The following is a 24,451-nucleotide window of genomic DNA, read 5'->3' as shown; positions in this document are numbered from 1 at the left end:
GGTCTGGGATGCATCCGTCCTAAAGTCTAGTCAGGCCACGGCCACCAAACCAAATCTTTAGAAAAATCCAACAAAGCTTCAGAGGAATCGAATCCTGAATGACTCGCTCATCTCTAGCGAGGGGTGAACAAATATAATCATAACCTGATGTCAAAGAGAAGGGTTCAAAAATATTGTAAATGCCTAGTTGGTTCCTCAGTTTGCAGATGGAGATCTTTCTCAAGAGACCACACAAACTTCCCGTGTATAAAGAGTTAATGTACCATGTACGATGGGCAGATAACATGACTCACTCCACTTACTTCTTCATTCTTCCTTAGCCAAGACTGGAGTCAACACGTCAAGCATGCTGCTGGTTCTCCTCTGTGAGTCTTCTAGATTTATTCCTCACTGTTACGGTATTATTTTTAATGTTTCAGCTTAATGCATTTAGAAGATGATTCAGAAGATCATAACCAAATGGCGACCACCACCAAACTGTTGTATAGGTCAGAGGAGAACATCAAAGTCTTGATCAAACTCTGGGGCTGAATGTGCATGAGGTTTTTTGTTTTCTTTTTAAATCTCTACTTTTTTTTGCATTACTAATAATTCTATTCATCTTTTATTTTTTACTCATTTTATATATCACATATTTTCATGATAGGCGAGGATGTTAAACAAAAAGAAACTTAGATTAGAAGTGATAATGTGCTGTCGGAGGATGTGTAGTTTTGCTCCTCATGAATGTCTCTCGTGAGCTGCTGCTCCGTTACCGCGTTTCTGAGTAGAATTTTTTTTTGTAACCTTCTATAATATTTTGCTTAGTGCAATCATTGAAGTACTTAAACCCTTTCAAATCCAAGGGTCCAATTGCTACCTGAATGTCCAGGTCATATTTTGGAGTTCTGTTTTGCTCTTCTATAAATGACAATGGGGCAGATTTACTTATCCGGCCCATTCGCGATCCAGCGGCGTGTTCTCTGCGCTGGATTCGGGTCCGGCCGGGATTTATGAAGGTAGTTCCTCCGCCGTCCACCAGGTGGCGCTGCTGCGCTGAAAAGCATCTCAACGCGCCGGAATGCACCACCTCGGACCAGGTGAAGGTAAGCGCTCCCCAAGCGACACTTTTTCGGTTTTTAAATGCGGCGGTTTTTCCGAATACGTCGGGTTTTCGTTTGGCCACGCCCCCCGAATTCAGTCGCGTGCATGCCGGCGCCGATGCACCACAATCCGATCGCGTGCGCCACAATCCCGGGGCAATTCAGGTACAATCGGCGCAAATCGGAAACAAGTCGGGAAAACGCGAATCGGGCCCTTAGTAAATGACCCCCATTATCTATGGAATAGCTTCACATGTCATAACAGTTTTTACTGTTTTATGTTTTTTTCACATGGCGTGTGAGACTTTAAGTTACCGTATAAACTTGAGTATAAGCTGAGTTTTTCAGGACAATTTTTGTGCTGAAAATTCCCCTAAGTATTCAGCTTATACTCAGGTATATATAAAAAAAATAAATAAATAAACAGAGTACTCACCATTCCTACGCCCCGGGTGGCTCCTCTTCTTTCTTCATGTGCGGCGACTCCATGCGCACCGCCCCGACCGGCTCAAAAACTATGATGTCAGTCGCTGCGGACATCACTGTATTGTGCCGAGATATCTCTGTTCATAGACAACCCCGGTGTTATTTATCATGGGCATTGAAAACATGCGTATAAGTTGTGGTTTAGCAGATCCCCTCAGGTTTGATGGGGTCTCTCAAGAATCTGGGGATTGTCCAATGGCAGGAAGGATTTGTAACTAATGTAATCGATTGTCCAGGACCACCTAATTTTTGGCCCACAGCGTTAAGCTTTAAAGGGAACATTTGCAATATGTGGATGACACAGGGGCATCTTCCAGGCACTGATAATGAATTTTACTGTAGGAACATAAGGGTCCCGCGGCCGCATTTTCATCGGGTTTCCAGACTTTTCAGGGACTGTGCCGGGGATTGTGTCGCAATTGGGCCGGATTTCACGCAAATCGGCAGGCGGGCCGTCGGACGATCCGATGGATTCAGACTAAGTGCGGGATTTAACATTTCAATTTGTGTCGCAAGCCATGCATTTACATACACCGGGAGGAAGATGGTGAACTCGGTGGACATGATTGGGGACGCAACACATGCAGGAAATCAGGCGCATGATCTTCTTGAATCGCCGCAGATGTGTATTCCAGTGGACATTCCGGATCTGGGATCGCCCAGGACCGGGTAAGTAAATATGCCCCATCATGTTTCTAGGTTAAATAATATGCATGATTATAGAAGCAGCCTGTTAAATGTGATCATACACGTAACTTCCTAAAGCTTTTACTGTATTTTCTAAATTTCAGCAACTGGCAGGGGCAAGCTAAATACAGTAGGTACAGAAAGTATTCAGCCCCCTTAAAATTTTTCACTTTCTGTTTCATTGGAGCCAATTGGTAAAATCATTAATGTACAATCTGCTCCATTCTTACAGAAAATAATCAGAAATCTAGATATTTCTGCTAATTTATTAAACAAGAAAAAGTGTATTCTGAAAGCTCATCATTATATGTTAGATTTTATGTGGAGATGTAACATAATCAAATGTTGTATTTTATAGGGTTTTTACATGGACATACAGGACTGTATGGACAAAGTTACCCAGGTACAGATTATATATGTTTGAGCCTCAATATTCCAATATGGACAGATAAAGACGCAGTGCAGTTAAGACGCACTACAACAGCAGTGTTATATGATTATATTTGGATGTAAAAGATGATTTAGCTTTAGTTTTTATTGTATGTCTATACCAGTAGATAGGAGCTTAGCTGTCCACAGGTTGAAAGTGGTATTGCATCAGAGTCATTCACTTCAGGGGACTTCCCATGTGATACCAGCATTGAGATGTGTGATACAGTATCTGAAAGTACCCTGATCGTTTCCTTATGTGTGAGGATGCCCCCTCTCTATGATGATGGTAGGACCTACTCTCCTCCAGGTGTAGAGGATGCCCCCTGCTTTCTATGATGATGGTAGGACCTACTCTCCCCCAGGTGTAGAGGATGCCCCCTGTCTATGGTGATGATAGAGCCATCTTTCCTCTAGGTGTAGAGGATACCCCATGTATATGGCAATGGTAGAGCCGCCTCTCTTACAGATAAAGAGGATGCCCCCTGTCTATGGTGGTGGTAGACCCTCCTCTCCTCTAGGTGTAGAGGATGCCCCCTGTCTATGGTGGTGGTAGACCCTCCTCTCCTCTAGGTGTAGAGGATGCCCCCTGTCTATGGTGATGGTAGAACCTCCTCTCCTCTAGGTGTAGAGGATGTCCCCTGTCTATGGTGGTGGTAGAATCTCCTCTCCTCTAGGTGTAGAGGATGCCCCATGTCTATGGTGATAGTAGAACTGCCTCTCCTCTAGGTGTAGAGGATGCCCTCTGTCTATGGCGGTGGTAGAACCTCCTCTCCTCTAGGCGTAGAGGATGTCCCCTGTCTATGGTGATGGTAGAGCCGCCTCTCCTCTAGGTGTAGAGGATGTCCCCTGTCTATGGTGATGGTAGAGCCATCTTTCCTCTAGGTGTAGAGGATGCCCCATGTATATGGCAATGGTAGAGCCGCCTCTCTTACAGATAAAGAGGATGCCCCCTGTCTATGGTGGTGGTAGACCCTCCTCTCCTCTAGGTGTAGAGGATGCCCCCTGTCTATGGTGGTGGTAGAGCTGCCTCTCCTCTAGGTGTAGAGGATGCCCCCTGTCTATGGTGATGGTAGAACCTCCTCTCCTCTAGTTGTAGAGGATGTCCCCTGTCTATGGTGATGGTAGAACCTCCTCTCCTCTAGGTTTAGAGGATGCCCCCTGTCTATGGTGATGGTAGAACCTCCTCTCCTCTTGGTGTAGAGGATGCCCCCTGTCTATGGTGGTGGTAGACCCTCCTCTCCTCTAGGTGTAAAGGATGCCCCCTGTCTATGGTGGTGGTAGACCCTCCTCTCCTCTAGTTGTAGAGGATGTCCCCTGTCTATGGTGATGGTAGAACCTCCTCTCCTCTAGTTGTAGAGGATGTCCCCTGTCTATGGTGATGGTAGAACCTCCTCTCCTCTAGGTTTAGAGGATGCCCCCTGTCTATGGTGATGGTAGAACCTCCTCTCCTCTTGGTGTAGAGGATGCCCCCTGTCTATGGTGGTGGTAGACCCTCCTCTCCTCTAGGTGTAAAGGATGCCCCCTGTCTATGGTGGTGGTAGACCCTCCTCTCCTCTAGTTGTAGAGGATGTCCCCTGTCTATGGTGATGGTAGAACCTCCTCTCCTCTAGGTTTAGAGGATGCCCCCTGTCTATGGTGATGGTAGAACCTCCTCTCCTCTAGGTGTAGAGGATGCCCCCTGTCTATGGTGGTGGTAGACCCTCCTCTCCTCTAGGTGTAAAGGATGCCCCCTGTCTATGGTGGTGGTAGACCCTCCTCTCCTCTAGGTGTAGAGGATGCCCCCTGTCTATGGTGATGGTAGAACCTCCTCTCCTCTAGGTGTTGAGGATGTCCCCTGTTTATGGTGGTGGTAGAATCTCCTCTCCTCTAGGTGTAGAGGATGCCCCATGTCTATGGTGATAGTAGAACTGCCTCTCCTCTAGGTGTAGAGGATGCCCTCTGTCTATGGCGGTGGTAGAACCTCCTCTCCTCTAGGCGTAGAGGATGTCCCCTGTCTATGGTGATGGTAGAATGGCCTCTCATCTAGGTGTAGAGGATGCCCCCTGTCTATGGTGATGGTAGAACCTCCTCTCCTCTAGGTGTAGAGGATGCCCCATGTCTATAGTGATGGTAGAATGGCCTCTCATCTAGGTGTAGAGGATGTCCTCTGTCTATGGTGATGGTAGAACTGCCTCTCCTCTAGGTGTAGAGGATGCCCTCTGTCTATGGCGGTGGTAGAATAGTACTGAAGCTGTATTCCTATGTATGGCTGTGTACTGTGGCTGTAGCTCCATTTATGGCTGTGTACTACTGCTGTAGCTCCATGTATAACTGTGTACTGTGGCTGTAGCTCCATGTATAGCTGTGTACTGTGGCTGTAGCTCCATGTTTGGCTGTGTACAGCGGCTGTAACTCCATGTATGGCTGTGTACTGCGGCTGTAGCTCCATGTATGGCTGTGTACTGTGGCTGTAACTCCATGTATGGCTGTGTACTGTGGATGTATCTCCATGTATGGCTGTATATTGCTGTTGTAGCTCCATGTATGGCTGTGTACTGTGGCTGTAGCTCCGTGTATGGCTGTGTACTGCAGCTGTAGCTCCATGTATGGCTTGGTACTGCCGCTGTAGCTCCATGTATGACTGTGTACTGCCGCTGTAGCTCCATGTATTGCTGTGTATTGTGGCTGTAGCTCCATGTATCGCTGTGTACTGCGGCTGTAGCTTCATGTATGACTGTGTACTACGGCTGTAGCTCCATGTCTGGCTGTGTTCAGTGGCTGTAGCCCCATGTCTGGCTGTGTACAGTGGCTGTAGCAGCTGTGGCTCCCTGTATGACTGTGTACTGCAGCTGTATCTCCATGTATGGCTGTGTACTGTGGCTGTAGCTCCATGTATGGCTGTGTACTGTGGCTTTAGCTCCATGTATGGCTGTGTACTGTGCCTGTAGGTCCATGTATGGCTGTGTACTGTGGATGTATCTCCATGTATGGCTGTGTTCTGCGGCTGTAGCTCCATTGATGGCTGTGTACTGTGGCCATAGCTCCATGTATGGCTGTGTACTGTGGCTGTAGCTTCATGTATGGATTGGTACTGCCGCTGTAGCTCCATGTATGGCTTGGTACTGCCGCTGTAGCTCCATGTATGGCTGTGTACTGCCGCTGTGGCCCCATGTATGGCTGTGTACTGTATCTGTAGCCCCATGTCTGGCTGTGTACTGTGGCTGTAGCAGCTGTAGCTCCACGTATGGCTGTGTACTCCGGCTGTATCTTCATGTGTGAATGTGTATTGTGGTTTTAGCTCATTTTCTTCTGTGTACTGTTGCTTTGACTTTATGAACGGCTATGTACTGCTGCTGTGACTCAATAGTGTAAAATGAATTATATAAAGTCACCATGTAGTCTCCCTCTCATAGGACTAATAATAAAAGCATTTAACAGCACAGTGAAGATGTTGTGACATTGTCTGCTCATACATGCACTAACTGTAAATCTGGTAACTCACAGATAACATCCTTCATCAGAGAAGTTCTTTTTAATTTTGTTTTTATACCTGGAGTACCATGTCAGCTTCTTCAGCTACTAATTGACACACCTAATACTATTCTGTTGTTCTCCAGGGGGTTCCGATTATTATTATTTATAGAACAACATTACTTCCCTGGAGCTGTACAATCAGTAAGGGGGGTCACATACATTACATTAAGACAAAAACAGTGGCAAGTACAAAATACAAAACTAAAGTGATCAGGGGACAAGTGGGTGGAGAACCCTATCAAACTATGTGGGGGGGGGGGGGAGACATGAGGTAAGGGAGCAGAGCAGTTATTGTGTGTTATAGATCCTGAACAGGTGGGTTTTCAGGTTACGTTTGAAGGTTTGGAAAGTAGACACATTTTGGTAGAGAGTTCCAGAGTATGGGGGAAGCACGGGAGAAGTCCTGGATGTGGTGGTGAGAAGAGCAGATGGTAATAGAGTGAAGCTGAAGGTCCTGTGAGGAGCGGAGATTATGTGTGGGGCGGTATTGGGTGATGAGGTCAGAGATATATGGAGGGGACATGTTGTGGATGTCTTTGTAAGTCATGGTTACTATTTTAAATTGAATTCGTTGTGCAATGTGCAACCAGTGTAGAGACTGACGCAGAGGAGAAGCGAGGAGACAGATGGATACAATATCAATAATACAGTAACATTGCCCCCAATATTAAAGGTGCCCTCTCAATAATCAATATAGCAATGGTGCCCCCCCACCAGCCATTTTAACAAAGATGCCCCCTCAGGAGCTAATGTAGTAACATTGCCCTTTATGTTGCCAATATATTAACAGGGCCCTCACAGTAAAAGGACAGTGCCATCTCAACAGCCAATGTAGTAATGGTGGCCTTACAGTAGCCAAAATATTAACAGGGATTCCACAGTGACCAATATAATAGCAGGGCCCCCACAATAGACAATGTAGTAAAATTGTGCAAATCTTCCATAGCATGGTCCTTTCTGGAGAAATGTGCAGCTAGTGGGGGATCCTTCCGTTTCTCTTTAATATCAGATCGGTGCAAATTCATGCGCTGATGGAGTCTCTGGCCTGTTTCCCCAACATAAAGGCCTGTGGTTGGACACTGTTCACACATAATCAGGTACCATATTGGAAGACCTGCAGGAAAAGGTTCCCTTGATCTTATGTACCTGCTGAGATTGTGGTACAGATACCTGGTCACATGTGTGAATTTGCCAACACATTTTGCACCTATTTTGCAGGCAGGTGAGAGTCATGTTTAGATGGTGGGCACTCCGACTACAAGTTGTTTCAGATTTGGTGGTTGCTCGAAGGACAGGAGAGGAGGGACTGGGAATATTTCTTCTAGTCTTGTACCTTTATGAAGAATAGTTTGGAGTTTCTAGGGATACTCGAGCCTCCTGTTGGGTCGAGGGGCGTAAATAGGAGAGGCAGAGCCCCATAGCAGACTTTTGAAAAGCCCATAGAGCCCCCTCAGAAAATATGCACACCTGCAGTGTGTCAGGTCGGATGCTGGGGCCCCCTGACACTAAGGGACCCACAGCAGCTGCTACCGCTGTAGATACACCCTTGGTTGGGTCTTCTTGCATGTGACTTACCGGTCTATGTTGATGGCTGCTGCTCCCGTGTTCTCCTGTACAGTCTATTCACATCCTACATTCATTCTACAGGACTTCCTGATAGTAGGCCAGCTCCACCTAGACCCAAACTGCCTGGTAAGTTTGTAAATGCAAATGTGTACATTTTCATTTAAATATGTAGGCATAAATTGTTAATTACTGCACAATATACATCTGAAAACAGAAGTTTCCATAAATGAAACAAGCCGACACCTGGGACCAGAATATAAGTGGCACACAGTCTTCACCAGAGCCCGCTGCAAAGCGGGTTGGATTTGCTGTGGCGTGGTTCCACCAGGTCGTTCCACAGACGTGACTTGCCCGCTGTGGCAGCCAAGGCGAGGCACAAAGTCGGCAGGAAATCTCAAGGTTGGGGATACGCAGTAGATTATTACAGGCGGCAATGGTTCCAGGTCAGGGACAAGCAGGAGGTAAAGCCTGGCAGCGAAGGAGCGGAATCAGGAACAGGTCCGGGGTCACAATGGGAGGTCAATACACGGGAATGAGTCAGAGGAGGAAGCTTTCTCTGAGGCATATAGCGCAAAGATCCAGCAGGGAAGACAGGAAAAGTCTAGACTTTATCAGAATTGGCAGACAGCCAGCGCCAATTATCGGACCCAGCATTGGGTCAAAGAGAGGTGAGAGCTACGACAGGGTCCGGGAGGAACATGGAGGAGCACAGGAGCACCAGTGATCCGAGTCGTGGGTCGCAGGAGCACCCTTGACAGTCATGTAGAGTAGAAGAAGAGTGAAGAAATCAGGCCATACCTTTTTGAGGCTAACTGAGTATATTTGATGGTGGAGCTTTGGAGAGTACTAGTTCTCTTCGTCAGACATGATGTTATGCATGAAGCAGAAAATTCACAGCAGTTTATACACACTAAACAGTGATCATCAAAGAAGATTTAAAATAAAAACTTTAAAACAACAGATTGATAAAAACAGGGACATCTTATTTACAAAATGATAGTAATAAACAGACAAAAAACCTGTGATGATGATAGTAAACCTGGGATGTGGTGTTAACCGCAAGGTTCTTGCGTGTTAAAACACCGGAGGACAAGCACAAGAGAAGGGTGCTACCCTAGTGTGATATCCTACGATGACAATATAAACATGCAATGGTAAAATACTGACTCTCACCTGATTTCAGATGAGATGTGAGCCTTAAGTATTGAAGATGATGATGGCAGCCCGTCCAGCCTTTAGACTCGTGTCGAGTGTACCCAGGGAGCCACTTCGTCGAGTGAATATAGAATACGGAATCCCGTGGAGTGAGTGATGGGCGGACAGGCGCTCGTTCGGTGAAAGATACCGGACAATTTGGTTCCGATTGAAGAGCTTTATTCTTGAGACGCGTTTCAGCCCCGTACTGGGGCTTTCATCAGGCAACCTGCCTGATGAAAGCCCCAGTACGGGGCTGAAACGCGTCGCAAGAATAAAGCTCTTCAATTGGAACCAAATTGTCCGGTATCTTTCACCAAAAGAGCGCCTGCCCGCCCATCACACAAAAAACCTGTGAGGCATGGCAAGAGACCATTGCTCTTATCTGCTTGTGGCCTCCAGGTCAGAGGTCAGGGGGCCAATAAGCTGCATGGATATTGAGACCACTTTGTAAGGTGTTAGATCTCTGCAATAATTTATACTCCCATTAATTCCTTTTCCTTTGTGTCTTGAAATGTTTCAATAAAATAGTCCTCTGCAAGTCTTCCACAGTGTGGTCCTCTCTGGAGAAATGTGCAGCCACTGGGAGATCTTTCCTTTCATTTTTAATATCAGAAAGGCCTGTGGTTGGGCACTGTCCACACATATAAAAACGTCCCCTTAATCTTATGTACCAGCTGATATTGGTGCCTGGTCATCTCTATGAATTTGACAAAAAAATGTTGCACCTATTTTGCAGGCAGGTGAGGGGCCATTTTTAGATGGTGGACTCAGGGCACTCCGGACAACAAGATGTTTCAGGTTTGGTGGTTGCCCGAAGCACAGGAGAGGAGGGACTGGGAATATTTCTTTTAGTCTTGTATTTTTATGAAGAATAGTTTGGAGTTTCTAGGGGTACTCAAGCAGCTGCTACTGCAGTAGATACACCCCTGTTTGGGTCTTCTTACATGTGACTTATCGGTCTATGTTGATGGCTGCTGCTTGGCGTGTTCTCCTGTACAGTCTATTCACATGCTACATTCATTCTGCAGGACTTCCTGACAGTAAGCCATATTATCCACCAAGACCCACACTGACCGGTAAGTATATAAGTGCATATGTGTCATGTAGTATTTACGCAGAAAATGTTAATTACTGCACAATATACATCTGAAAACAGAAGTTTCCATAAAAAGACACATGTCATGTGAGGCTGTATAATGATGTGCTTCCTGGTGCTGGCGCCCCCTGCAGCCTGTGTGTGTATAGGAGAGATACAACAGCTCCAGGCAGCCATGTTATAGCAGAACATGTCAGGTACTTGTGTAGCTGATGTCTGTGTCTCTGTGTATTAGGAGGACACAGCATGACAGCAGATAAAGCACAGACACTAGCAATGCTTTACTATACATTACACACAGACATGAGCAGGGGGAGGAGAGGGGAGGGGGAACAGGGGTGACATCACTGCCTCTGACCATGTGACCAGCCTCATTTACATAATAAAGAATAGATGATTTTACAATGATTAATGTATGAATTGACTAGATAAAGGCTGGGATGGGATCCTTGTGAGCTGCTCCAACAGGTAGTAGTGACAGGAATAGTGACAGAGACAGTAAGCCATATTATCCACCAAGACCCATACTGCCCGGTAAGTGCGTATGTGTACATCGTCATTAGAGATGAGCGAGTACACTCGTCCGAGCTTGATGCTCGTTCGAGTATTAAGGTACTCGAAACGGCTTGTTGCTCGGACGAGTATTTCCCCTGCTCGAGATCGAGCATTTAATTTAAAAAACACAGTGAAGAACAATGAAGAATAGAATAAAAACAGTGAACACAGTGACCACAGGATCATTCAAGTGAAAAACACAGTGAAAAACACAGTGAAGAATAGATTACAGATGTTCGGCACATCTGCTTACTTGTCGTAAGATACGGCGGAACGGTGCGAACAAAATAGCATGTGAAGAACACATTGAAGAACACGGTGAGCAGGACAGAGACACCAGGGAGCAGCACAGAGACACCGGGGAGCAGCACGGAGACATCGGGAAGCGGCAGGCACGGAGACATCGGGCAGCGGCAGGCACGGAGACATCGGGCAGCGGCAGGCACGGAGACATCGGGCAGCGGCAGGCACGGAGACACTGGAGCAGCGGCAGGCACGGAGACATCGGGCAGCGGCAGGCACGGAGACATCGGGCAGCGGCAGGCACGGAGACATCGGACAGCGGCAGGCACGGAGACATCGGGCAGCGGCAGGCACGGAGACACTGGAGCAGCGGCACGCACGGAGGCACCGGGGCAGCGGCAGGCACGGAGACATCGGGCAGCGGCAGGCACCGGGGCAGCGGCACGCACGGAGGCACCGGCATGCACGGAGGCACCGGGGCAGCGACACGTACGGAGACATTGGGGTAGCGGCGCAGAGACATCGGGAAGGGCAGAGAGACAGAGAGATCGGGGAGACTTCAGTGGAAGAAGAGGAGCGGATCCCAGGACAGCGTATCTCCCGACAAGTAAGCAGATGTGCCGAACATCTGTAATCTATTCTTCACTGTGTTCTTCACTGTGTTTTTCACTTAAATGATCCTGTGTTCACTGTTTTTATTCTATTCTTCACTGTTTCTCACATCTGATAACTTGTCGGGAGATAATATACGCGCGGAACAGTGAAGAATAGATTGCAGATGTTTGCATACATCTGATAACTTATCAGAAGACATTCTTTTTCAGTTAATTAACACATTTTATTCCCGAACCATGGTCCCTTTGAAAAATGCTCGAGTCTCCCATTGACTTCAAAGGGGCTCGTTATTCGAGACGAGCACTCGAGCATCTGGAAAAGTTTGTCTCGAACAATGAGCACCCGAGCATTTTAGTGCTCGCTCATCTCTAATCGTCATTTAGTTTGTAGGCAGAGAATGTTAATTACTGCACAATATACATCTGAAAACAGAAGTTTCCATAAAAAGATACATGTCATGTAGGGTCTAACATCAGAATGAGCCTTTCCATTTTAGGTGAATTAGGATTACCAAAATTATTTATATTTCTTAAATGCCAGAATAATAAGAGAGAGAGAGAATTTGGAAGCCATTTTTATCTCTAATTTCTGGAGACATGTCCTGTAGGGTCTAACTAAATGAAAATTGAATTGTTTGGCCACACTGACCATCCTTACATTTGGAGGAGAAAGGGAGAAGCTTTCAAGCCTAAGAACACCATGTCCACTGCGAGACACAGGGGCGGCAGCCTCATGTTGTTGGGGACTAGTCCATGTAAATAGATTTATCATGAGGAAAGAACATAATGAGACAATCCTGAAGAACATCTCAAGACATCAGCAAGGAAGGTAGTAAACCCCCTGGACCACCGCGGACAATGACACAAGCCGACACCTGGGACCAGAATATAAGTGGCACCCGGTCTTCACCAGAGCCCGCCACAAAGTGGGTTGGATTTGCTGTGACGTGGTTCCACCAGGTCGTCCTACAGTTGCGACTTGTCCGCTGTGGCAGCCAAGGTCGAGGAACAAAGTCGGCAGGAAATCTCGTGGTTGGGGACACGCAGTAGATTAATACAGGCGGCAATGGTTCCAAGTCAGGGAAGAGCAGGAGGTCAAGCCTGGCAGCGAAGGAGCGGAATCGGGAACAGGTCCGGGGTCACAATGGGAGGTCAATACACGGGAATGAGTCAGAGGAGGAAGCTTTCTCTGAGGCATATAGAGCAAAGATCCAGCAGGGAAGACAGGAAGAGTCTAGACTTTATCAGAATTGGCAGACAGCCAGCGCCAATTATCGGACCCAGCTCTGGGTCAAAGAGGGGTGAGAGCTATGACAGGGTCCATGGGGCACATGGAGGAGCGCAGGAGCGCCAGTGATCCGAGTCGTGGGTCGCAGGAGCACCCTTGCCAGCTATGTAGAGCAGAAGATGAGTGAAGAAATCAGACGATACCTTTTTGACGCTAACTGAGTATATTTGATGGTTAGAGCTTTGGAGAGTACTAGTTCTCCTCGTCAGACATGATGTTATGCATAAAGCAGAAAATTCACATCATTTTATACACACCCGGTAGTGATCATCAAAGAAGATTTAAAATAAAAACTTTAAAACAACAGATTGATAAAAACAGGGACATCTTATTTACAAAATGATAGTAATAAACAGACAAAAAACCTGTGAGGCATGGCAAGAGACCATTGCTGTTATCTGCTTGTGGCCTCCAGGTCAGAGGTCGTGGGTCATGAAGCTGCATGAATGGCAAGACCACTTTGTAAGGTGTTGAATCTTTGCAGAAATTTATACTCCCATTCATTTCTTTCCCTCTGTGTCTTAAAATGTCCCAATAAAATAGTAATCTGCAAATCTTCCACAGTGTGGTCCTCTCTGGAGAAATGTGCAGCCACTGGGAGATCTTCCCTTTCCTCTTTAATATCAGATCGGTGCGAGTTCCTGCGCTGATGGAGTCTCTGGCCAATTTCCCCAACATAACGGCCTGTGGTTGGACACTGTTCTGACATAATATTGTAGACCACATTGGAAGACCTGCAGGAAAATGTCCCCTTGATCTTATGTACCTGCGGAGATTGTGGTACAGGTACCTGGTCACCTGTGTGAATTTTTCAACACATTTTGCTCCTATTTTGCAGGCAGGTGAGGGGCCATTTTCTGATGGAGGACTCAGGGGACTCCGGACAACAAGATGTTTCAAGTTTGGTGGGTGCCCGAAAGATAGGAGAGGAGGGACTGGGAATATTTCTTTTAGTCTTGTATTTTTATGAAGAATAGGTTGGAGTTTCTAGAGGTACTCGAGCCTCCTGTTGAGTCAAGGGGCGTAAATAGGAGAGACAGAGACCCATAGCAGACTTCTGTAAACCCCCTAGAGCCCCCTTAGAAAATATGCACACCTGCAGAGTGTCCAGTGTATCAGGTCAGATGCTGGAGCCCCCTGGCACTGAGGGCCCCATAGCAGTTGCTACTGCAGTAGATACACCCCTGTTTGGGTCTTCCTATATGTGACTTACCGGTCTCTGTTGATGGCAGCTGCTTTACGTGTTCTCCTGTACAGTCTATTCACATCCTACATTCATTCTACAGGACTCCCTGATAGTAAGCCATATTATCCACCAAGACCCAAACTGCCCGGTAAGTGTGTAAGTGCATATGTGTACATCGTCATGTAGTAAGTAGGCAGAAAATGTTAAATATTGCACAATATACATCTGAAAATAGAAGTTTCCATAAAGAGACACATGTCATGTAGGGTCTAACATCAGAATGAGCCTTTCCATTTTAGGTGAATTAGGATTACCAAAATTATTTCTATTTCCTAAATGCCAGAATAAGAGCGAGAGAGAGAGAGAGAGAGAGAATTTGGAAGCCATTTTTATCTCTAATTTCTGGAGACATGTCCTGTGGTCTAACTAAATGAAAATTGAATTGTTTGGCCACAATGACCATCCTTACATTTGGAGGAGAAAGGGAGAAGCTTTCAAGCCTAAGAACACCATGTCCACTGCGAGACACGGGGGCGGCAGCCTCATGTTGTTGGGGACTGGTCCATGTAAATAGATTTATCATGAGGAAAGAACATAATGAGACAATCCTGAAGAACATCTCAAGACATGAGCAAGGAAGGTAGTGAATCCCCTGGACCACCGCGGACAATGACACAAGCCGACACCTGGGACCAGAATATAAGTGGCACCCGGTCTTCACCAGAGCCCGCCACAAAGTGGGTTGGATTTGCTGTGACGTGGTTCTACCAGGTCGTCCTACAGTTGCGACTTGTCTGCTGTGGCAGCCAAGGTCGAGGAACAAAGTCGGCAGGAAATCTCGTGGTTGGGGACACGCAGTAGATTAATACAGGCGGCAATGGTTCCAAGTCAGGGAAGAGCAGGAGGTCAAGCCTGGCAGCGAAGGAGCGGAATCGGGAACAGGTCCGGGGTCATAATGGGAGGTCAATACACAGGAATGAGTCAGAGGAGGAAGCTTTCTCTGAGGCATATAGAGCAAAGATCCAGCAGGGAAGACAGGAAGAGTCTAGACTTTATCAGAATTGGCAGACAGCCAGCGCCAATTATCAGACCCAGCTCTGGGTCAAAGAGGGGTGAGAGCTATGACAGGGTCCATGGGGCACATGGAGGAGCACAGGAGCGCCAGTGATCCGAGTTGTGGGTCGCAGGAGCACCCGTGACAGCCATGTAGAGCAGAAGAAGAGTGAAGAAATCAGGCCATACCTTTTTGACGCTAACTGAGTATATTTGATGGTTAGAGCTTTGGAGAGTACTAGTTCTCTTCGTCAGACATGATGTTATGTATGAAACAGAAAATTCACATCATTTTATACACACTAAACAGTGATCATCAAAGAAGACTTAAAATAAAAACTTTAAAACAACAGATTGATAAAAACAGGGACATCTTATTTACAAAATGATAGTAATAAACAGACAAAAAACCTGTGAGGCATGGCAAGAGACCACTGCTCTTATCTGCTTGTGGCCTCCAGGTCAGAGGTCGGGGGTCATGAAGCTGCATGGATATTGAGACCACTTTGTAAGGTGTTAGATCTCTGCAATAATTTATACTCCTATTAAATCCTTTTCCTTTGTGACTTGAAATGTCCCAACAAAATAGTCATCTGCAAATCTTCCACAGTGTGGTCCTCTCTGGAGAAATGTGCAGCCACTGGGAGATCCTTCCTTTCCTCTTTAATATCAGATCGGTGCGAGTTCCTGCGCTGATGGAGTCTCTGGCCAATTTCCCCAACATAACGGCCTGTGGTTGGACACTGTTCACACGTAATAATGTAGACCACATTGGAAGACCTGCAGGAAAATGTCCCCTTGATCTGATGTACCTGCTGAGATTGTGGTACAGGTACCTGGTCACATCTGGGAATTTGTCAACACATTTTGCACCTATTTTGCAGGCAGGTGAGGGGCCATTTTCTGATGGTGGACTCAGTGGACTCCGGACAACAAGATGTTTCAAGTTTGGTGGGTGCCCGAAAGATAGGAGAGGAGGGACTGGGAAATAGGAGAGGCAGAGCCCCATAGCAGACTTCTGAAAACCCCCTAGAGCCCCCTCAGAAAATATGCACACCTGCAGTGTGTCCAGTGTTGCTGGGGCCCCCTGACACTGAGGGCCCCATAGCAGCTGCTACTGCAGTAGATACACTCTGTTGATGGCTGCTGCTTGGCGTGTTCTCCTGTACAGTCTATTCACATGCTACATTCATTCTACAGGACTTCCTGACAGTAAGCCATATTATCCACCAAGACCCAAACTGACTGGTAAGTGTGTAAGTGCATATGTGTACATCATCATGTAGTATGGAGGCAGAGAATGTTAATTACTGCACAATATACATCTGAAAACAGAAGTTTCCATAAAAAGATACATGTCATGTACGATCTAACATCAGAATGAGCCTTTCCATTTTAGGTGAATTAGGATTACCAAAATTATTTCTATTTCCTAAATGCCAGAATAATAAGAGCGAGAGAGAGAGGGAATTTTGAATCCATTTTTATCTCTAATTTCTGGAGACATGTCCTGTGGTCTAACTAAAATTATAAGACAAACTCAATGGGGCTCATTTACTAAGGGCTCCTCGGCCGCACTTTTGTCGGGTTTCCTGAATTTTTCCGTTTTGCACCGAATTCCGCTGGGATTTTGGCGCACGCATCTGATCGCCGGCTTTCAGACGACAGAAATCGGGAGTGTGGCCGTCGGACAACCCGACGGATTCGGAAAAACCGCGGAATTTAAAAAATGAAAAGTGTCGCAAGATCAAGAAGCAGGTGAACTCCGGCGGACCTCGGCGCAGGAGCGACACCTACTGAATATTGGGCACAGAACATTACTGAATCCCGGCAGAATCGGAATCAGCGGCGGACTACACGCCGTGGGATCGCAACAGGACCGGGTAAGTAAATGTGCCCCAATGTTTTGGAGAGGCCATCACAAAGTAATGCTCACAGTGATGTCACAGTACAGGGATAATACACGCAGTGATGTCACAGGACAGGGATAATACACACAGTGATGTCACAGTACAGGGATAATACACACAGTGATGTCACAGTACAGGGATACTACACACAGTGATGTCACAGTACAGAGATAATACACACAGTGATGTCACAGTACAGGGATAATACACACAGTGATGTCACAGTACAGGGATAATACACACAGTGATGTCACAGTACAGGGATAATACACACAGTGATGTCACAGTACAGGGATAATACACACAGTGATGTAACAGTACAGAGATAATACACAGTGATGTCACAGTACAGGGGATAATACACACAGTGATGTCACAGTACAGAGATAATACACACAGTGATGTCACAGTACAGGGATAATACACACAGTGATGTAACAGTACAGAGATAATACACAGTGATGTCACAGTACAGGGGATAATACACACAGTGATGTCACAGTACAGGGGATAATACACACAGTGATGTCACAGTACAGAGATAATACACACAGTGATGTCACAGTACAGAGATAATACACACAGTGATGTCACAGTACAGGGATAATACACACAGTGATGTCACAGTACAGGGATAATACACACAGTGATGTCACAGTACAGGGATAATACACACAGTGATGTCAAAGTACAGAGATAATACACACAGTGATGTCACAGTACAGGGATAATACACACAGCGATGTCACAGTACAGAGATAATACACACAGTGATGTCACAGCACGGGGATAATACATACAGTGATGTCACAGTACAGAGATACTACACACAGCGATGTCACAGTACAGGGATAATACACACCGTGATGTCACAGTTCAGGGATAATACACACAGTGATGTCACAGTACAGGGATAATACACAAAGTGATGTCACAGTACAGGGATAATACACACAGTGATGTCACAGTACAGGGATAATACACAAAGTGATGTCACAGTACAGAGATAATACACACAGTGATGTCACATTACAGAGATAATACACACAGTGATGTCACAGTACAGGGATAATACACACAGTGATGTCACAGTACAGGGATAATACACAAAGTGATGTCACAGTACAGGGATAATACACACAGTGATGTCACAGTACAGGGATAATACACAAAGTGATGTCACAGTACAGAGATAATACACACAGTGATGTCACATTACAGAGATAATACACACAGTGATGTCACAGTACAGGGATAATACACACAGTGATGTCACAGTACAGAGATAATACACACAGTGATGTCACAGTACAGGGATAATACACACAGTGATGTCACAGTACAGAGATAATACACACAGTGATGTCACAGTACAGGGAGATTACACACAGCGATGTCACAGTACAGGGATAATACACAGTGATGTCACAGTACAGGGGTAATACACACAGTGATGTCACAGTACAGAGATAATACACACAGTGATATCACAGTACAGGGATAATACACACAGTAATGTCACAGCACAGAGATTATACACACAGTGATGTCACAGTACAGAGATAATACACACAGTGATGTCACAGTACAGAGATAATACACACAGTGATGTCACAGTACAGGATAATACACACAGTGATGTCACAGTACAGGATAATACACATAGTGATGTCACAGTACAGAGATAATACACACAGTGATGTCACATTACAGGGATAATACACACAGTGATGTCACATTACAGGGGTAATACACACAGTGATGTCACAGTACAGGGATAATTCACACAGTGATGTCACAGTACAGAGATAATACACACAGTGATGTCACAGTACAGGGATAATACACACAGTGATGTCACAGCACAGGGATAATACACACAGTGATGTCACAGTACAGGGATAATACACACAGTGATGTCACAGTACAGGGATAATACACACAGTGATGTCACAGCACGGGGATAATACACACAGTGATGTCACTGTACGGGGATAATACACACAGTGATGTCACAGCACAGCAATAATACCTACATAATCTTCAGTAGTAACACTCATTTCAGTTTATCTTCTCCCCCCTTGGTAATCTTGTGTGGTACAGTCCATAGTATGTCATCATATATGATGTCCAAAAATATGTCAACAATCACACAAGGAAATATATGTAACTCACATGGGGACATGAGATCACAAGACAGACAAATATATAATAACTGAACACCCTGCAGAATGTACATCTATCTGTCTGCTGCTTTATATATGGTTCTATCACTTATAGTCTGTTACTTGTACTAATGTCCAGGGTGAATAATGTGGCGTTTACTTTTTACAGATTCTGATTGGGAGATAATACGACAAGATGCAGGTGAGTCCATGGAATCCATTTGGATATATCTGTGCGAATATATGAACTCTTTTCTATGTAGAAACCCAAAAAGTGCCCAGCAGACATTGGGGGTCATTTACTAAGGGCCCGATTCGTGTTTTCCCGACGTGTTACCCGAATATTTCCGATTTGCGCCGATTTTCCCTGAATTGCCCCGGGGATTTTGGCGCACGCGATCGGATTGTGGCGCATCGGCACTGGCATGAACGCGACGGAAATCGGGGGCGTGGCCGAACGAAAACCCGATGGATTCGGAAAAACCGCCGCATTTAAAAAAAAAAAAGTGTTGCGGGACTCGCGCTTACCTTCACTAGGAATAGGCCGGTGAACTCCAGTGCATTCCGGCGAGCCTCAGGGAATTTCAGCGCAGCAGCGCCACCTGGTGGACGTCGGAGGAACTGCCTTAGTGAATCCCGGCCGGACCCGAATCCGCCGCAGAGAACGCGCCGCTGGATCGCGAATGGACCGGGTAAGTAAATCTGCCCTATTGTGATTAGGTGTGAACATTGATATTGCTGCACTGTACATAGCTGCCACTAGGGGGCACATTAGAGAGCTGGATTTTTCTAAACTTTTTTGTAAAAAAATAGCTTTGTTCTCTTAGAGGAAAAGCTGCAACATATTACCAGCCCAGGACGATCCGTGAGGTCCATGCGCGTCTAGAGAGGAACGCTTCCCTCCCCTGATGTGTCTGCACTGATAGATACTTGGGTTCTGGATCATATCTTCCTTTGTTATATTTTCTAAAACTACTGTATATGTATAAATTGACAACTGGGCGTTACCAGTAGGCTGCTGTGTCTCTGTGAAAGCTGTTGCTATGACACGCCCCTATGATAGGGGGCGATGGCAACACCCAGTTGTCAATTTATTCAGAAAGTACAAGATATAACAACTGTAAGAGAAGATGTCCTAGAACTAAAATTAAATGTTGAATACAAGAATCTATTTATAAAGTAAGAGGAGGTTAGAGATCCCCTTTAAAGGGAACCTGTCATCAGAAATTGGCCTAATAAACCACTACCATTATGTGGTGAAGCAGCTGAACAGCTTCTAGATCATGTTTGTTTCATGGCACAGCTTTGTGGTGTCATCCAGAAAATCAACTTTGAAGTGAGATGTAAGTTAGATGTATAAAGTCAGGGAGGTGGAGACTTCAACACTGAAGTCAAGCTCTCCTCACCTCTGAACACCTTCAAATATGTGATTGACATCTTGAGCCAGACTTCAGATCGTCTGGTCAATGATGTCCTTGAATGCAGGACCACCGAAAACAGTGACGGGGGTGTTCTAAGACAAGGAGAGCTTGACTTCAGTGTTAAAATCTCCGCCTCCATGACTTCGTAAAACCAAGTAACATCTCACTTCAAATTTGATTTTCCGGATAATGCCACCACACTGGGCCACGAAAGAAACATCATGGAGAAGCTGCTCAGCTGATTGACAACATACCGGTAGTGGTTGATTGGGCCAATTTCTGATGACAGGTTCCCTTTAAGGTTATTTTTAAAAAAATCTCTGTACCGTTTAATTTTTATATAAAGCAAAAAAGTTGATGTATTATATAATTCTAATGTAAATGTAAAGTCTACTGAATCTTTTTATATACTCCGCTATATATGTCACTTATACACAGGGTTATGTTCCATTCTTCATATACAGAGCTCTAAATGAATGAAATAACAATTAAAGGGATATTCCATCGATAGATGCAGCACCTGTCTTCAGAACTGGATTAGCTGCACTATGGGCCATGGCTCTGGTGAATGGAGATGACCTCTGTCCAACCATTACATCTTCCTCATCTGATTTCATCCTTCCCTTATAGGGTTATTTCAGCCCATCGCCTCAATTTTACATATTGAGGACCGACCTACTGGATAGGTTATCATTATGTGGTCCCTGTGGGTCCAATAGTCAGACCCTACAGTAATCAGGTGTTTTGACAGGAGACCAGAACCTATTGACCTTCCGGTGATTCACTAAGGTAGTTCCCCTGATGTCCACCAGGTTTCGCTGCTATGCTGAATTCCGTCGGAGTTCACTGAAGTTCACCATCCTACCCTGGGTGTAGGGAAGTGCGTGTCAAGCGACGCTTTTTTTTTAAATACGGCGATTTTTCCGAATCCATCGGGTTTTCTTACGGCCACGCCCCCCGATTTCCATCACGTCCATGCCATCGCTGATGCGCCACAATCCGATCGCGTGCGCCAAAAACCCGGGACAATTCAGGGAAAATCAACGCAAAACGGTAAAATTCGGATAACCCGACGGAAAAACGCAATTCGGGTCCTTCGTAAATGGCCCCCTCTGTCTCCAAAAGGTTCTCCATCACTGCTATAGACCATCCAAAACTACAACTCAGCTCCTATTCCCTGATATACAGCAGGAGTAACGCACCATACATGGCCACCATACATCGGATGACTATCTTTTTCTAGTTCCATATAGGGCACAGATTTTGGTGCCTGGTGGCTACCAAAATAGCCGATGGGGGTGGACTTTGAGTCTTATGGAAAAATGAATAAAATAAAAACCTGTCATTTGTGTCTCCTCCAGGGGATGTCACCTCACCGGTAATTTTGGGGGAATATGATTTAGTAGAAGGAGATTCCCTGCTCCTCACATGTGACACAAGTCTTCACCAGGAGAGACAGAATACGGAGCTGCGTTACGCCTTCTTCAGAAATGGATTAGAACTTCCGACACTCAGTTCATCCAATAAATATCATGTTCCCATGGTTCACCAGCAGAATTCTGGGAATTATACATGTGAAGTAAGAACTGCAGATGACAGTGTTCGAAAAATGAGCGGGAACTTTCTTGTCACTATAGCAGGTGAGAAGAAGTGTTTGTGTCTGTCCTATCTCTCTCTCTTAAATAGCGCCCTCTCCAGGTCAGGAGCTGTTAGGGGGAGTCGCGAACCTTCTATGTAAGTTCTAAACCTGGTCATTATGTAATAGCAGCTGTACATTCTGCCTGGAAAGGCAATAGTTAAATGGGTGTAATATATTATCCAATTATGTGGCTGTATTGTAAACTGGAGTGTGATTGGAGAGGAGCTACCACACTACTGGGGGGAGTATAAAACCCCTGTGCAGGGAGAGCACATGGTCTGAGTGAAGAGAGAGTCAGTGTGGAGCACACCTTTACTGATACCACAGAAAGCAATCCCAGGAACTGAGTCAGGAGACTCTAACCCAGAGCTAAATCCCCAAATCCTTTTAAAGGAAATCCACCACCAGGATAAAGAATTGCAAACCATGCACACTGACATTTTGGTGTGTGCCCCCTCTTGCAGGATGTGCTTTTCTTTTAGCTTCTTATGCCCTGGTTATAAAAAAAAAAAAATGCAAAAAAAATGCAAATAATCCCGAGGGGCTCCAGGCTCCATAGACACCTATGGGAGTTTAGAGCCCCTCAGGCTTATTTGCATAATATGCAAAGGCTTCGTTTGCTTAAAAATAAGGGTATAGGAATACACCAGGTTTTAAATCCTCGATCCTGATGGTAGATTTCCTTTTACTATGTTGCTTTTGTATTGTACAAATATTACGTACATTGTATTGGTCTAAATTTGTAGACAAATAACGCACATTCGGAGTGGATTGTCCACTGGGATTGTTAAATATATCATGTTATCATGTGTGATTTTCCCTGAAAAGTTGCCTATTTGTACTTTAAGAGACAGTACAACTACGGTTCTCACAGTCAAACTCTTTATTGAGATGGTGGACCCTTTGGGTCACCACTGGCCCATAAAGCCTCATGCCCCAGATGACCATCTAAACGACTTTGACTGAAATTGACAGTGGACACAGTTCACCATAACCAACTCCATGGTCATTCTTGTCCCTCTAGAGCTCTTCTCATTCCCATTATTACAAGTATCCCGAGATCCGGTGGTAGAGGGTCAGGACATCACTCTGACCTGTAACACAAGTCTAAGTCTGAAGAACAAGAATGTGGAACTTCAGTTTATATTCTATAAAGGAACCGAAAATATTCAGGAAAGTTCATCCAATAAATATGAAATTTCATCAGCAAACCTTCAGGATTCTGGGACGTATCACTGTCTGGTGGGAGCCCGAGGAGTGAATAAGTGGAGTCCTGCCACACCTGTCCATGTAAAAGGTGAGCAAAACTGTAACAAACTTATTAAAAGCCTAAAAAGTCAGGATGTCCCAAGCTAAAGCAAAGCTAAGAACTAAGCTCCATCTAGTGCAGGGCTGGATAGATGGCAAAGTATCTATTATTTATTTATATTTTATGTATTTATTTATTATTTAAATACAAATGTTATACAAATAGGAGGAAAACTACTTTCATTTTAGATTTTTAGATTTATCAAAATACATAAATATTAACCCTCAATATCTTCTATTTTAGGTCGAAAAAAGGATTACACGACACAGAACATAGTGCGACTAATATTATCTGTTGGCTTATTAATTGGTTTGTTTGCAATCATCGTCTTTCATGTCAGAAGTGAAGCTTAATAAATTACAAAATTTACAATAAAATATATATCTTTTTACTTAATTAATTTAATGTAAAACTCATACCAGCTGTACATATATCATTATATACAGGAGATCCCCAGGTTATACCGGCTGTACATATATCATTATATACAGGAGATCCCCAGGTTATACCAGCTGTACATGTATCATTATATACAGGAGATCCCCAGGTTATACCGGCTGTACATATATCATTATATACAGGAGATCCCCAGGTTATACCAGCTGTACATATATCATTATATACAGGAGATCCCCAGGTTATACCGGCTGTATATATATCATTATATACAGGAGATCCCCAGGTTATACCAGCTGTACATATATCATTATATACAGGAGATCCCCAGGTTATACCAGCTGTACATATATCATTATATACAGGAGATCCCCAGGTTATACCAGCTGTACATATATCATTATATACAGGAGATCCCCAGGTTATACCGGCTGTACATATATCATTATATACAGGAGATCCCCAGGTTATACCGGCTGTACATATATCATTATATACAGGGGATCCCCAGGTTATACCGGCTGTACATATATCATTATATACAGGAGATCCCCAGGTTATAGCGGCTGTACATATATCATTATATACAGGAGATCCCCAGGTTATACCAGCT

General features: G+C 45.1%; 1 protein-coding gene across 4 annotated transcripts; it reads left to right on the top strand.

Annotated features, from left to right (window-relative positions):
- The first annotated feature begins 291 nt into the window (after window positions 1-291).
- Window positions 292-23,833, top strand: LOC140069327 (high affinity immunoglobulin gamma Fc receptor I-like). 4 transcript variants are annotated; one of them, XM_072114882.1, is made up of 10 exons: window positions 292-365; window positions 2,614-2,658; window positions 7,848-7,892; window positions 9,992-10,039; window positions 14,046-14,093; window positions 16,199-16,246; window positions 19,243-19,275; window positions 21,856-22,134; window positions 23,158-23,430; window positions 23,686-23,833. In XM_072114882.1, exons 1-10 carry the CDS (start codon window positions 347-349, stop codon window positions 23,793-23,795), a joined length of 948 nt encoding a protein of 315 aa, XP_071970983.1. In that variant the 5' UTR covers window positions 292-346; the 3' UTR covers window positions 23,796-23,833. The 4 variants fall into 4 exon arrangements, with proteins under 4 accessions (XP_071970983.1, XP_071970985.1, XP_071970984.1 ...); XM_072114884.1 differs by lacking the exon at window positions 16,199-16,246; XM_072114883.1 differs by lacking the exon at window positions 7,848-7,892 and having other exon boundaries at window positions 327-365.
- The last annotated feature ends 618 nt before the right edge of the window (window positions 23,834-24,451 follow it).

This window comes from Engystomops pustulosus, chromosome 7, assembly GCF_040894005.1.
Source record: "Engystomops pustulosus chromosome 7, aEngPut4.maternal, whole genome shotgun sequence".
NCBI classification, from domain to species: Eukaryota; Metazoa; Chordata; class Amphibia; order Anura; family Leptodactylidae; genus Engystomops; species Engystomops pustulosus.
Note: the sequence above shows the minus strand (reverse complement) of the source record. Positions and strands in the feature narration are given on the sequence as shown.